Source organism: Wyeomyia smithii, chromosome 2 (genome assembly GCF_029784165.1).
Source record: "Wyeomyia smithii strain HCP4-BCI-WySm-NY-G18 chromosome 2, ASM2978416v1, whole genome shotgun sequence".
In the NCBI taxonomy this organism is placed as follows: Eukaryota; Metazoa; Arthropoda; class Insecta; order Diptera; family Culicidae; genus Wyeomyia; species Wyeomyia smithii.
The window spans coordinates 236,072,980-236,086,870 of record NC_073695.1 but is presented as its reverse complement, the minus strand read 5'-3'; the positions used below and the strand labels follow the sequence as shown (position 1 = coordinate 236,086,870).

Sequence of the window (13,891 nt, the reverse complement as noted above, 5' to 3'; positions counted from 1 at the left end):
TTTCCAGTCGACTAGTCTGGGGAACATTTTGGGCTGGGAATTACGTGCAGGATCGATGCACCCCACTTCGATGATTAATGACAGTGGCATCCGCTTCTCTGATAGACCAAATTTGACATGCAACTGGCTTTAATTGCTCTCGAGTAACCAAACAATAGCAGTTCCCCTGCTATATATGCAACCAGACTAATGATCTTTGCACTTGGAGTATGAAGGGAAAATGATATGTTGATTACCTGGTAATGTTCTGCATAAGAATTAAATGTGCATCTAAAAAGCTTTCACTGTAAACTATAGTAGAGAATGCATCCTTCTTTCTTTTTTTTTTCAAACAGAAAGTGTGATGTTCACATACATGTGGAAAAAAACTTCACGTAATTTACTTAATCCTACAACAGAGTTTGTTTTGATTACTCTTCTCCAGAACCAGTCTAAGGCTGAAGTTTTTCTGAGAATGGCTGAACAGAAGTAAGCCGAAACGTAAACTATATAGTGGTGTAGCTAGGAGTTTTCAATGAAATCTCACCTAAAAAACTCATGTGAAATCCGAAAAAGTCGGTATTTTTTATTGAAATTCATAAACTAACATTTACATAAAAATGGACAAAAATTGCTCATTTTTCATGGGTTTACCTTCACAGCAGGCTTGCCAGACCACCGGTTTTCTCGTAGATAGTCATGGATTTTTTCCATTTCTACTGATATACGGATTTATAAAAATATCTACCGAAATCTACGGATTCTTAAAAATATCTACGAAAATCTACGGATATTTCGGTTTGCTATCCCGTCGTCAATATATTTAAAAAATTTAAAGGGAATCCTCCCGCAATTGAATACTATTTAAAATTAATGTTAATATCAACAAAATTATGTACTTCCGTCGTTTGATTGTTTGTACAAATTATCAATTGTTAGGCAAAATTTTGCCAAAATGAAAATCTCTGCTTCACAAGCACTGATGAAACTACTCATCAGCGTTGCCAACCCTCAGTTTTTCCTAAATATCTCCATTTTTTTTTTTTGAGGAACGTCAGCAAAACAGCTAAAGGTTGAATATTTTTCCCCAGTTTTCTATTCTATTGAATTTATTCTTCTTACATGTATGGTATTTTCAGTATATTGTGCATTCATGCCCCTCTGTTGTTAAATTTTAATCGAACTCCACTCACATCTGCCAACTTTCAAGTACGCCAGTAACTATAACCTCCATCATTAAAAAATTCCATTTCACCCTTCTTTTTTACATGCAATAACACGATGCAACATGTTTGATCCTAAAATCAAACAAATTTCTTTAAATTTATATATCCAGTTTTCTCGTTGTTTTTTTTTTTTTGGCCACGCTGCTACTCATGCAGCATCAATCATAGTAACCCATGAGTCAACAGAAAACGAACGGTGAGTTGGAAGGCCATTCTTCTTTTCTCAAAAAGCTCGGAAAAGGCGTTCACAAAGACTAATAGTCCTTTTTGCCCCCCATGAGCCAGTGCCCAGTCTTGCTGAAAAATCCAGGCATTATTGCCGAAATGCTGTGGTGACCAAGGTGCTACTGAGTCAGTCTGTAGCCTCTGATACACTGCTTGTTACCCGTTTGTCGATAAAGATCAAAGGGGTTTAGGGTGTGAGTTACTCCAGCCCAAACCATGACAGAAGCGGGATGATGACTCCATGAAAAACTTTTTGGGATTAGCAGGAAGCAACTTCCGATCATTCTGGTGATTTTGATGCTGCTCGATAGTGAAATTTTTTTCATCGGTAAACAGCACTGATCTATGGCGGCCCTCGGATAATCGGTTTACCTTAGCTTTTTTGAACCGGTTTGTTTTGATGGTGTCATTCAAATAGTGGTTTTTGCATAGTTTATTTGACTAAAACTTCAAATCATCATGGACTATAACAGCAACGGAAGTTTTCGAAATTTTTAAAAATTTCGCCAACTTTCGGATGGAAATTGTACAATTTTGATTCGTTGCCGGATTGTCTCGCGCATTTGTGGAGTCCGAACGGTGCGTTTTTTTTCCTCTTCCGATGCGGTCGTCTAGCGTTCCAAGTTCTTGGAATCGTTTTATTGTATCTCGCACAGTAAATAGAGCCATATTCAGGTTCTTCGCAATCACTGACACATTTTTTCCCTGACGAAACAGTTCAACAACAGCTCTGCGCTACTCATTCGGCTTCATTTTGCAGGAATTCGAAATAGCAACAACAACAAAAGATAAAAATATTATACCAAACAGGAATGATTAGTTTAATCCGTTCGGTTGTGTAGAGGCATGCTGTCAAAGTATGAACGGATAATTTGCGGACACCCTGTACTTGACGAATATACAACGCAACGGTTTAATATGACGGTCAAATCGAGTTTTCCGGCAAATCGCGACGTGGTGATGGTGATGAACGACAAGACCTATCTCACCTTGGATGGCAACGACTGGTAGGGCATTTCGTATTCTTCTTCCCCCACGAAGTAAGTTGAGCTCCAAGGTGAAGTTTATTTCACACACCAAAAAGGAAAGCAAAGCCTTGGTGCTACATTCCGATTTGGAACTCGAACTTCTGTTTCTTATACACAGATTTTACACTCCAAGTTACCCAAAAAGGTGCTGCTGTGGCTGACAATCCGCGAGAAGAGGATGTCAAAGCCGCTCTTCTTTCGCTTCGGACAGGCCGTGAACGGGGAAATTTATAGTATGAAGTACCCGAAGCGATCGCGGCTGAATATCAATGTGGTACCCAAGTCAGTGAACCCGCTCAACGTCCCCCGGCTGCGTACCTTAAACGTAGGATCTACTCCAACAATTTTTCTCGCGAAATCCTAGGAGGAATTGTGTAGATAAAACGAAGGAAGAACTCAAAAACATGCTTACACACATGTTTCTGTCCGCCTTGGCGAATGTTTCGGTCAAATGCCAGAAGGTCGCTCGCAAAGACGTAACGGGTGATAACTAAACATTTGGATTTTTTTGGGCTCTCTTGCTCTACAACAGACACGCTCAGAGAGAAATGAGAGTATGCATATGAACGCTCAATCTCTCCTCTTCATGCCAGTATTTTTTGTTTTGTTTGTAAATGCCCAGTTCTGTTCAAATGGCGTTGAAACAAAAGCATTCCGCAAGCGCATTGTATAGTTCGCTATGAATTGCACAACAATTATGGCAAAAAGTTCACGGTAAACCATTTCGAAAGCGAAAATTCATTTCTTGGAAAGTTCAACAGAAATAATTTTAGTCACTTTCTTCAGACTTGAAAATCAATTTGTGATCCTTTTTCTCGAAATTTTGGACCTAAGGTCAGTTTTTTTTACCAATATGTCCATTTTCAGCGCTGGATATTGAAAAGTTGAAAATGGTGGGAGACGAGTTGAGCGAGGGACACAACTTTGATGCTTGAGGAAATCAAAATGCTGGAAAAGTTGTTGATTCACTTCTGAAAAGTTTTCAGAATTCATGTTAACGCCTAATTCGAAATACAGTTAAATCGCAGTATTTTCTGCTAAACGTAAATAAATTCAATGTTTTCGATTTGAGCATAACATGCAAATCTATGTCATAAATTTCGTTTTTTTAAATAATCATCAAAATATTCTTCACTCTTATGTTTAGCAGTTTATTTTTCATCCTTAACTCCTCATGACTTTTTTCAACGATTTGAACAGCAAAATAACTTTTGTATGAAAAGTGCTGTTTTGTTTGCTGTTGTTCTCCTCAAAAATTGTTATATGTTGAAAATAATTTGCTTGTTTCATGAGTGTCTTATTTCTTTGGAATTTCAAGAAGACAGATAGACGAACATAAAGAGTCTGCAAAGTAGCTTACACGATTACCTGCGCTGTGCGACCTGTGCTACCAATGAAAGGAAAAGGTTGCTCTTTATGTGTTTTATGTAACTTACAATGGTCGACAAAAGCGAAAATAATGCTACCCTAAAGCTCGAAATAGCTGCTAGAAAGATTATAGCTTTTAAACCATTTCTGTAAATTATGGTGCCCCTAGCCATTACTCAAACGCGTCAACTATTGCGGGAGCTCACATAGTAATCGCTTCAACATTATGTTTACGAGAAAACTCATTCAAGTCTCTGAAAAAAAGGTAGTGGCTGGAACCACCACGATTCAAAGAAATGGCTAAAAACCTATAATCTTTCTTTTTTTTTATTTCGAGCTTTAGGGGCACACCAGTGTTGACCAATAAATGGTCTGTTTAGAACATCCCGGGCGAATTCGGCTGAAGTGATATAAAAGATTGCTTATAACCCACTTACCGTTTTTGACAATCGGAAATTTCTGGGGATCATGCGGGAAAAATAGCGGGAACTCGAAAATGTAAACTGAGTGGCCACCCTGCAGTATAGCGAAGGAAGACAAAGTCCCACGTCAAAAATCCTGCCGCCCGACACGCATATTTGGGACCGTCCACATAACGTGGACAGCTTTGGGGGGAGGAGGTTGGGTAATGTCCACGGCCCATACAATTTGTTTAGAATTTACATAAGCAGGTGTCCACGGAGGGGGAGGGAGGGGGTCAATATCGTTAAAAATCTGTCCACGTGGTATGTGGATGACCCCTTTACTCTTTGAATGCTGTCGATTTTATCTTAGCACCGCGATGTACTTCTGCGTATTGTCTAGGGTGGTCAGTATAACCGACTTTTCGAAAAACCGGTATTTCGGTATTCATAAAAATAAAAACCGGTAAAACCGGTAAAAAACCGGTATTTTTATTTTTTCGGATTAATACAAACCAGGGGCGACTCGTGGTCTTTGAACCTACTTGTTCAACTACAAAATTCTGAAAATCATAGTTTGGGGAAGTAATAGCAATCATGTTCGCGGTATAAACGCACGGCATTCTCTCTGTACTATTTAAAAATAAAACTGAAAAACAATTAAATATATACATAAGTTTGGATTTGAAATTTATTTTTTACCTAGCATCCCAGGTTGCATCTATGGACGTGTCGCTGTATAATTATGTTTTTGCATTTATGAGTTCCTATGCTTCAGTATGATTCTGATTTCTTTTTTAGATTTGGGCCACTGCGACCGTTGTTTTGATCTCTTGTGGTATACCATCCACATACACCACTGGATAAATTTAACAGTGTTTGAAACACTTCAATGAATGGATCCAGTGATTACGAAGAACATAAGTTCTAAACTCATATTAACAAAAAACATGCAGATTTTTATTTCAATTTTCTTTCACATCGCATAACTAGTTTTGAATTATTGAATAACTTTAAAATTCTTAGAGAAACAATATTTGAAACTATTAAGCAGAGTGAATGAATGAAGAAGAAAATTAAATGACGATCAGGCAAGAATTTACATTTTACGAATCCGAAGGAATCGAAGATAGATACTTCTCTATTGTGTTCGATGCTCTTAAGGCAGTTCATCCAAATTCAGTTGAACCAGCTGAACCTGAGTTTCTCTGCCAGAATCATTGCTAATAAAATCCGCTGCGGTTTGGGCGACGAAGCTTTAACCATGCTGCAGCTATTTAAACTTCACATTTTCAAAATAAGGAGCAGTTATTTTTTAAGGTTGAATTCTTTATTGATTGATTATTTCATCCTATAAACACTTTGTATCAGGAGCAATTTGTCCATTTTTTTATTAAGGGGGGGATTTGTTAGTAGCTTAAGTATTTATGATAAGAATTAGTAAGTAATGAGTATGTGTGTCCAATCACAAATGATGACTTCTCAACACTGTTAGAAATTTGTAATTTCAATAGTTAGGATTTGTTTGCTTTCGCAATTAGGACTTGTCGTTCGTAGGGATTTAAACCTACTTGTCAGGAAAGGGGAAGTATACTTACAACTAACTTAATTGCTAACTTATTGGCTATAAAGAGAGCTTATCGTAGCAATTGAGGATTGCAACGATTTTTGTCGAAAATTGTTAATAATTTCATTTGACATAGCTTCTAATGGTTCAACACCAGTAAGTCTATGTAATTCGAGTGTACCAAACCAAGGAGGACGCTTAAAAATCATTTTCAGAATATTATTCTGAATCCTTTGGAGCGTTTCTTCCTTGAACAGCAACTTAACCAGATCGGTACAGCATAAAGCATTGCTGGTCTAAAAATTTGTTTGTAAATCAAAAAATTGTTCTTTAAACAAAGTTTGGAATGCCTGTTAATGAGAGGATATAAACATCTCGTATATTTAATGCACTTGGCTTGTATCTCAATGTGCTCTTTGAAAATAAGTTTTTTATCGTAAATTAGTCCCAAGTACTTAACCTTGTCAGACCAACTTAAAATAACCCCATTCTTCTAGAAAACATGATTATCGTTTGGCTTGAGGAAAGAAGCCCTAGGCTTATGGGGAAAAATTATCATTTGAGTTTTAGAAGCATTGGGAGAGATTTTTCACTTTTGCAAGTAGGAAGAAAAAATATCTAAACTTTTCTGCAATCGACTGCATATGACACGAAGACTTTTTCCTTTTACGGAAATGCTTGTGTCATCGCAGAACAATGACTTTGTGCATCCTGGAGGCAAATCAGGAAGATCTGAAGTGAATATGTTGTACAGGACTGGACAAAAGACTGAACCTTGAGGCACACCTGCTCTGACAGGAAATCTATCAGATTTTGAATTCTGATAGACAACCTGCAGAGTTCGATCAGTAAGATAATTTTTCAAAATTTTGATTAGGGAAAATAGAAAATTAAAAGTTTGCAATTTCGCAATCAAACCTTAATGCCATAGCAATTTGTCCATAACTTGGTGTAACCTGTGGCATACGGAGACGCCGAACAAAAAATAAATTTTTAATTTAAATTTATATTTATTTATTATTTTTTTAGTTTTACTTTTAAATAGCACAAAACGAATAATGACTTGCGTTTTTTCGCAGACATGATTGTGATTACTGTCCCAAACTATGATTTTCAGATATTGTAGTTGAGCTGGTAGGTTCAAAACCCACGAGTTGTCTCTGTATGTGTGAGTGTGTAAAGAGATTAGCTGTTCTATTAGAAAATAGAAGTTCTGTTTGATTTATATGAAGTTTTTTGACATATTATCAATACACACAAACTCATCGTCTAATTCCAAGCAGAACAAACAAGAAGGAAACATAAAATTGATGAATAGGTGAGAAAAAATTAATTTTCAATGTTGCTTCTGTCCAAATGTGTTTATTATATACACCGTTATGTGATTTGTAAAGCCTACCTAAATAGGTAGCATTCATTAGCTTTACAATGATTTATGAATATTGTGACAAATTTTTTTGAATTTTAAGAAAAATACCGAAAATACCGGTTTTTTCGCCTCTTCAATACCGGTATTTCGGTATTGAAAAAAATATCGGTTTTACCGGTTTTACCGGTCTTTGTTTTACCGGTAAACCACCCTAGTATTGTCACTAGAGTTATTCACCACTCACTCTTGTTTCGCTCAGCTGTGGTGTAAGCAGCCAGTATATTAATTTTTCTACGAGCGGCAGAAACACAGCACAAAGCAGAAGTAAGAAAAATTACTACAAGCAGCGCTCATGCTGGGCTAGAAGAATAATATACATTCTGCTCTTTTCGCATATTGAAGAGAATAACAAGTCTGCTTGGCGATGCACCGACTCAAAATTTTCGACGGCAGCGGCGCACAAGACTCTTTCGTTACGAAAAGGAAAATTTGCTTTAGGAAAGTACTAGTACACTAATGTTGATTTTCATGCAATTTTTACACGAGTTTCGAAATTAGCGCATTTTTTTTCGCGCGAATTTCGGCATTTACGTGGATTTTTGTACGCACATATTAAAAATTCACGCGATTTAATGCGTTACGTATTCTCTGTATAAATAGCGGGTTTAGTGAATTATTATAATTTTCAAATATTAACTTCCATTTTGCTTCTCCAATTTGCTTTCCCTTTGATTCAAATCCTGTCTACACCCATGTGGCCTAGTCTGAAAAATTAGAAGGTTCCGCACGGTGAATGTTTTTCTGATGATGGTTGAACAAAAAAGTAAGCCGAAACGTAAACTTTATAGTGGTGCGGTTATAAGTGCCCCATAAAATCTCATCAAAAAATTAAATTTAAATCTAATAATACCAGGTTTACGGAGGTTTGAGTAATTGAATGTTCGGTACAGAAAGCGAAAATACACTGAAAGAAAAAAGTCAGCATTTTGTTATTAAACTTTACCAGGAACTCAAAATATTACATTCTTGGATTTATATGATTTTTTCTACAGGAAAAATATAAGACTTACCATACGTTTTGATAGAATTTGCTCCCTAAAGGCTCGATTTTTTTTTAAATCATGAAATTTAAGAGTTTTCTGAAGCTAACCAAATAAATCAGAGTATCTGCGAAACTATAATTAATTTAGAATAAACAGATTATGAAATTTATTTAGGGTATAATCTTGCAAATATGTGTGCAGTTGAAAAACACTCTACTTTCTTGTCTTATTGCCTATATTTGTAATTTGCCAGTTCTAACAAAACTTTTTTTGACTTTGTCTTTTTTGAAGTTCATGAATAAAAAAAAATCGCAGCTCATATACCCAATTTTTGCTATTAAGTGCGAAAATGCTCAATAACGAAACACATTTAAACTTATATCCACTTCTATTGAACTGTTTTAAAAACTCACAAACGAGCCTGAGACAGACGGCAACTTTAAGCTCCCACTAAATTCTCGATGGGTTTTCTCCATAACATTTCCGTCAATCAAATCGTCTCTTCGGGACCGGGACGTAAAATCGTAATCGGCATTCTAGGATTCACTTTATTAATTAAATTTCCTTTCTCTCTTCTCTGCTTCTTCCTTTCCAGTACTGCAGCGGTGGTGATTTGGCGGATTATCTGGCTGTCAAGGGTACGCTGAGCGAGGACACGATACGACTGTTTTTATGTCAATTAGGTAATTAAAATTCAGACAAACTCGCATCAACAGAGCGGGAGTGTTTATTCCTGGCTAAAAGTGAACAATTTACAATCGACATTTGTTGGATTAAAATAAGGAAATTGTTTAAATCGGTGCTAGGAAATTTGATTGTTCCTAAAAAATTTTATTATGAAGCAGCTTTCGTTTCGCTCCAATAAAATATGAAGTCACGTTTGTGGTTTACAACTTGCCACCAATAAACACACCACCACTGCAGAATGCAGCCAACCACACACCAAACGTTTTTACTTTCCCTTTTTCAGCAAGTGCAATGAAGGCATTATATGACGTCGGTGTCGTCCATCGGGACCTAAAGCCACAAAACATTTTGCTGTCTCACAACTGTGGAAAAAATCTTCCAGCACCAGCAAAAATCACACTCAAAATAGGTTGTTTATTTTCTCTAGACAAACCTTGAATAAAACATTACATCATGCATTATTTTTCACTCTCAATAGCCGACTTTGGTTTCGCTCGGTTCCTCCAGGATGGAAACATGGCGGCAACACTATGCGGATCACCAATGTATATGGTAAGTCAAGCCAGATCGAAGTTCAAATGACGATGATAACTATTTTCTAATAACCACAGGCACCAGAAGTCATCATGTCACTGCAGTACGACGCGAAAGCGGACCTCTGGTCACTTGGGACCATCGTTTTCCAGTGCCTAACAGGGAAGGCACCATTCCAGGCTCAAACACCTCAAGAGCTAAAAATGTTCTACGAGAAGAATGCAAATCTAGCTCCAAAGTAAGTACAAGCTCTCAGCATTATTCAATAGATTTTTAATTTTAAGTAACAATGAATTTACAGAATTCCATCCGGAACCTCGAAAGAACTGACAGACCTACTAATGGGACTACTGCGAAGAAACGCAAAGGAACGGATGAATTTTGACACGTTTTTCTGTCATGCTTTTCTGCAACGCAAGATGACTCCACAGAGCAGTGGTAAGTGCAAAATACGCTTTTCTCGTGATTCAGCTAATGTTCGTTACTCCCGTAGAAAGCCCACACGGCGCAGCTGGATCGCAACACGCGACTGGCAAGGTCACTAGTCCACACCAGAAAACAGTACTGTCACCGTTGCAACAACAGCAGCAACTGTTACGCCAGCAACAACAGAATCAACTGCAACTACAACAGCAAACTCAACAACAACAGTTACAACAGCATCAGGAACAACAGAAGCAACAGACTTTGGAAAATAACAACGGTTAGTGGAATTTACCATTTTTCAATGGAAACGCATGGTTTTGTAAAGGTAGTAAGCTATCGAACGCCCCCATCTCTCTCTCTCTCTACTCAAATTCGTTTCTTACTCAGCCGAGTGTGGAATGACGCTTTCTTCTCAGATCAAGTATACAAATGTTGTTCTTCCTTATGCAAATCGAGTGCATCTGTACATAATAATACCTTCCTTCCTCGCTGAACGTTGTTCTTTCGTTTGTACAAACCGCCGCCGCGCCGCGCGTCCCCTGCATATAGATATTGGCTGTCAAATCAAACGCTCTAGGCGAAAGCGGCTCTGTCACATGCGCTGCGCGGTGGAAGACAACGACGATTGCGCAAAATTGGCAAACAATCAACGTTCGACTCGGCGGTGGAAAACTGTTTTTCCTCTCATCCACTCAGCCAGTGTGCACGACCCGTTTCGGAACGATGGGTTTCTGAGGCGCAATTTTTAGTTTGCGTTGGGAATTTTTTGCGCTGTTCGTTTGTCGGTAATTTGAGCCCTAAAGGGAGAGTAGTGCGTAAACTTTTACTTACTTATTAGATTTGATATGCTGTGATTTAAATACGGGAAATGATGTAAATCAAATGCGTTTTGTTTCCAGTGCCAGTTGAAATCGATGATAGCGTTGCTACGCTCGCTAGTGCTAATAATACATCCAACAGCAGTCAGGATAACTCGGATGATTTTGTTCTAGTTCCAAACAATCTGCCGGTGGATTCATGCAGCGGAAATTATGATAAGAGGTTAGAAACTTAGTTCATCCTATTTCGGTAAAATATTATCAACACTTTTTTTTGCAGTAAACCTACTAGAGTGCCTCAAACAGCTTCGAATGCACAGGCTAGTCCACCGAGACCAAGCTCGTTACCAATCTCTGAACCGAAGCCCGTGCCGACGGCAGCTAGAAAGATTTCTTGTCCACCTAACCAGACACCACCAAAGGTAAAGGTCGATTTTCCAACTACCAACGGTTGCATAACTATCTATACCCTTTTCCTTTGCAGAACATCCCCAATGCAATACCTCGATCTCAACCGATCAGTATGAAACGATCCGAGCATCGAAATAGTAATTGTGATATTAGTTCAATATCGCCGCCGGCCGTGCAATTCGCCATCGGCACCCCTCCTACTGGTGGCCGACGGAGGTCGACTTCGGGTGGCTCACTTTCGGAAACGCCACCTCCTCCATCCTGCTGGACAGTGAGCCCAGCCTCACACCATTCGCCTCTGCGCCGTTCCGGCACCAGTTCACCAGTATTATCCAATGCCCTTTCGAAGCTCCCGGCCCTGGGCAGTCCCACGTTGATGACAACGACCGAAAACAACAACACCCACCCACTGGGAACGAGAGCTTTTACGTTGCCCGAAATGGGCGCAACTGGTGGCCTGCAGAGTTACTTACATGATAATAATCTGGACGATCATCCCATCAACTTCCATGCTCCCGAATTACCCGCTGAGACGTTGCTCGATGTAAGATTGTTACAAGAACTGCCAAACGAGTCGAAATTAATTGATTTTCGTCATTTTAGCGCGAACACAATGAAACGCTAGCAAAGCTAAACTTTGTCATCGCCCTCACGGACTGCATTTTAGAAGTGGCAGATTCCCGCTGCGCACCCCTGTCGGCTCTGATGTCAGCCGATGCTCAACCCATCGCGCCCCACGCGCCGGAGCACTGCAAACGAGCGGAACGGCTGGTGCTGTTGGTACGCGCGCTGAATCTTCTCTCGTCCGGAATGCATCTCGCTTCGTCGCAGCTGCAGAATGGACACCTGAAACCATCGAATACGGTCAAGAATGGTTGGTTGCCTGCAGTGCGAAAGTTTGAATCGATAGTAATCTAGATTATGTCTCCTTTTGTTTCAGTTCTTTCCATGATGCATTCACGGTACCGGACAACGCTGTGCGAATCGAAAAAACTCAACGGAGCAGGACTACTGCAACGGGCCGGGGCTAGCAATATCACCGCGGATAAGATACTGTACGATCACGCTATTCAAATGGTAAGTGCCCGACGAATTAAAACTAGCTTCATATTTAGATTTTAAACCATTTCCAATTTGCAGTGCCAATCGGCTGCCCTGGACGAGCTGTTTGGTAATCCGGAGGACTGCTTCACCCGTTACCAGTCGGCTCAGATCCTGTTGCATTCGTTGGCGCAAAAGTGTAGCCATCCTCAAGATAAAATGCTTTTATCGAAATGTGAGTAGCAACCTGAAATCACCTGCAGCACGCAGTTGATCGCATAATTTGGTTTCCCTTCCAGATAAGGACGCTGTTGAGAAGCGGCTGTACATTCTGCAGCAGCAGGGTCTCATTTATGCGACGGACGATCTCTCATGAACCAGCGCTCTACAGACGCTCAGAAGGCGTCTGGCCAAGATCTTCTGACTGGCCGGAAGCTCAGTACCATCTGTGGATGGGCTGAACAACTGGCAGCCAGCCATCGGTGGCGGCTTGCATGCGAAGAAGTTGACTGATAATGAGTGAGTGTAGGAGAAGAGACTAGCAGCAAACGATAATAGTCGCCTAATCTTTGAGATTTATTTCCATGAAATTATTTATTTCGTGCTTAGCATTTTAGTGCATATACTGTACGATGGCGGAATTCGTAACTAACTGTATGTTAAATATGGCTGCTGTACATAGGACAAACAAAATATTTCGCTTGTTAAGGTCTATGGTAACTTTTGACAAAAAATATTGTATGAAGCTTCCACAGGGGCAGGCGAGATTGGTCAGATTTTCTCGAAACTTTCTATGCTTGTGTACATTTGCGCGGGCTGCTACTGTAGAACAGTAATCAATATCTGTCCCCATCAGCACCAAATGTAAATATCTAGCAGACGAAAATCCAGGCAAAGGGTTTATCAAGAATTGGCGAGCTTTTGTTACATATGCCGTTAACATAGCCAGGCATTACGATATGGAGAGTTGAAGTTTTATCCATTCATAAAGAGACAGAGAAGTGACTATCAGATCTCAGCTCAAATTTCAAAACATGATGAATTTAGGCAATAATGTTTCTACGTTAAACAGTTTTATTTTTTTTATTCGGTTCTTGATCAATATACAATCTGGTAAAACGAGGATTCACACTCAGATGTTTACCCCGCTTACAGCAACAACCCGGAACGGGTTGACATCAATTGATTCCCAGCAGCAGCTTATCGCGTCTAAAACTCTTCCCAACCAGTGAGGCATCTTTTATACAGTTTGACGTGTTATGTCGCCCCGAACCGATCGACAGCGTATATTCACAAGTGGCACCCAAAAATTTGTTCCCGAAATAAAGAAAAACAACATGTCAAAACACAGACACGGTTGTTCAAACAACTTACTTTTACAGCGAGCCCTAGACATTTATGAAGCTCTATTTTTACCTTGAGTGTGTCAGCAGAGTCGTTTGCTGTTTTTTTTTTTGTTTTTTTTTATGATTTTGATCAATAAACTCTCAAGTGTATGGCAGTTACAAGTCCCAACAATATGAAGAAAGCGTAGTACCTTAGTACAAAACTCCTAACATCCCTAGACCGTAAATAATATAACTTGTATAACTGTAAAATACAAGCTTACATAAAAGTGGAATCCTCCACTCCAGACGTTAGATTAAACGCAAGGATAAAATAGAAAACGTAAACATACACAATGCAAGTATAACTCATGGGTTACAACAGTGGATCTACATTTGAGGACAATGTTTTACTTAATGGGCGATTTCATCGCGGGGGGAGT

General features: G+C 39.2%; 1 protein-coding gene across 1 annotated transcript in view; it reads left to right on the top strand.

The window, feature by feature from the left end:
* LOC129724115 (serine/threonine-protein kinase ULK2) overlaps nucleotides 1-13,596 on the top strand; it is a 58,908-nt gene extending 45,312 nt beyond the window's left edge. The window contains exons 3-15 of the mRNA XM_055678749.1: nucleotides 8,802-8,889; nucleotides 9,177-9,302; nucleotides 9,372-9,445; nucleotides 9,505-9,665; nucleotides 9,729-9,865; nucleotides 9,921-10,130; nucleotides 10,753-10,894; nucleotides 10,952-11,093; nucleotides 11,156-11,626; nucleotides 11,686-11,956; nucleotides 12,023-12,159; nucleotides 12,223-12,358; nucleotides 12,423-13,596. Coding sequence (XP_055534724.1) covers nucleotides 8,802-8,889; nucleotides 9,177-9,302; nucleotides 9,372-9,445; nucleotides 9,505-9,665; nucleotides 9,729-9,865; nucleotides 9,921-10,130; nucleotides 10,753-10,894; nucleotides 10,952-11,093; nucleotides 11,156-11,626; nucleotides 11,686-11,956; nucleotides 12,023-12,159; nucleotides 12,223-12,358; nucleotides 12,423-12,499 — 2,172 coding nt within the window. The 3' untranslated portion in view covers nucleotides 12,500-13,596. The remainder of the gene's footprint in view (nucleotides 1-8,801; nucleotides 8,890-9,176; nucleotides 9,303-9,371; nucleotides 9,446-9,504; nucleotides 9,666-9,728; nucleotides 9,866-9,920; nucleotides 10,131-10,752; nucleotides 10,895-10,951; nucleotides 11,094-11,155; nucleotides 11,627-11,685; nucleotides 11,957-12,022; nucleotides 12,160-12,222; nucleotides 12,359-12,422) is intronic.
* The last annotated feature ends 295 nt before the right edge of the window (nucleotides 13,597-13,891 follow it).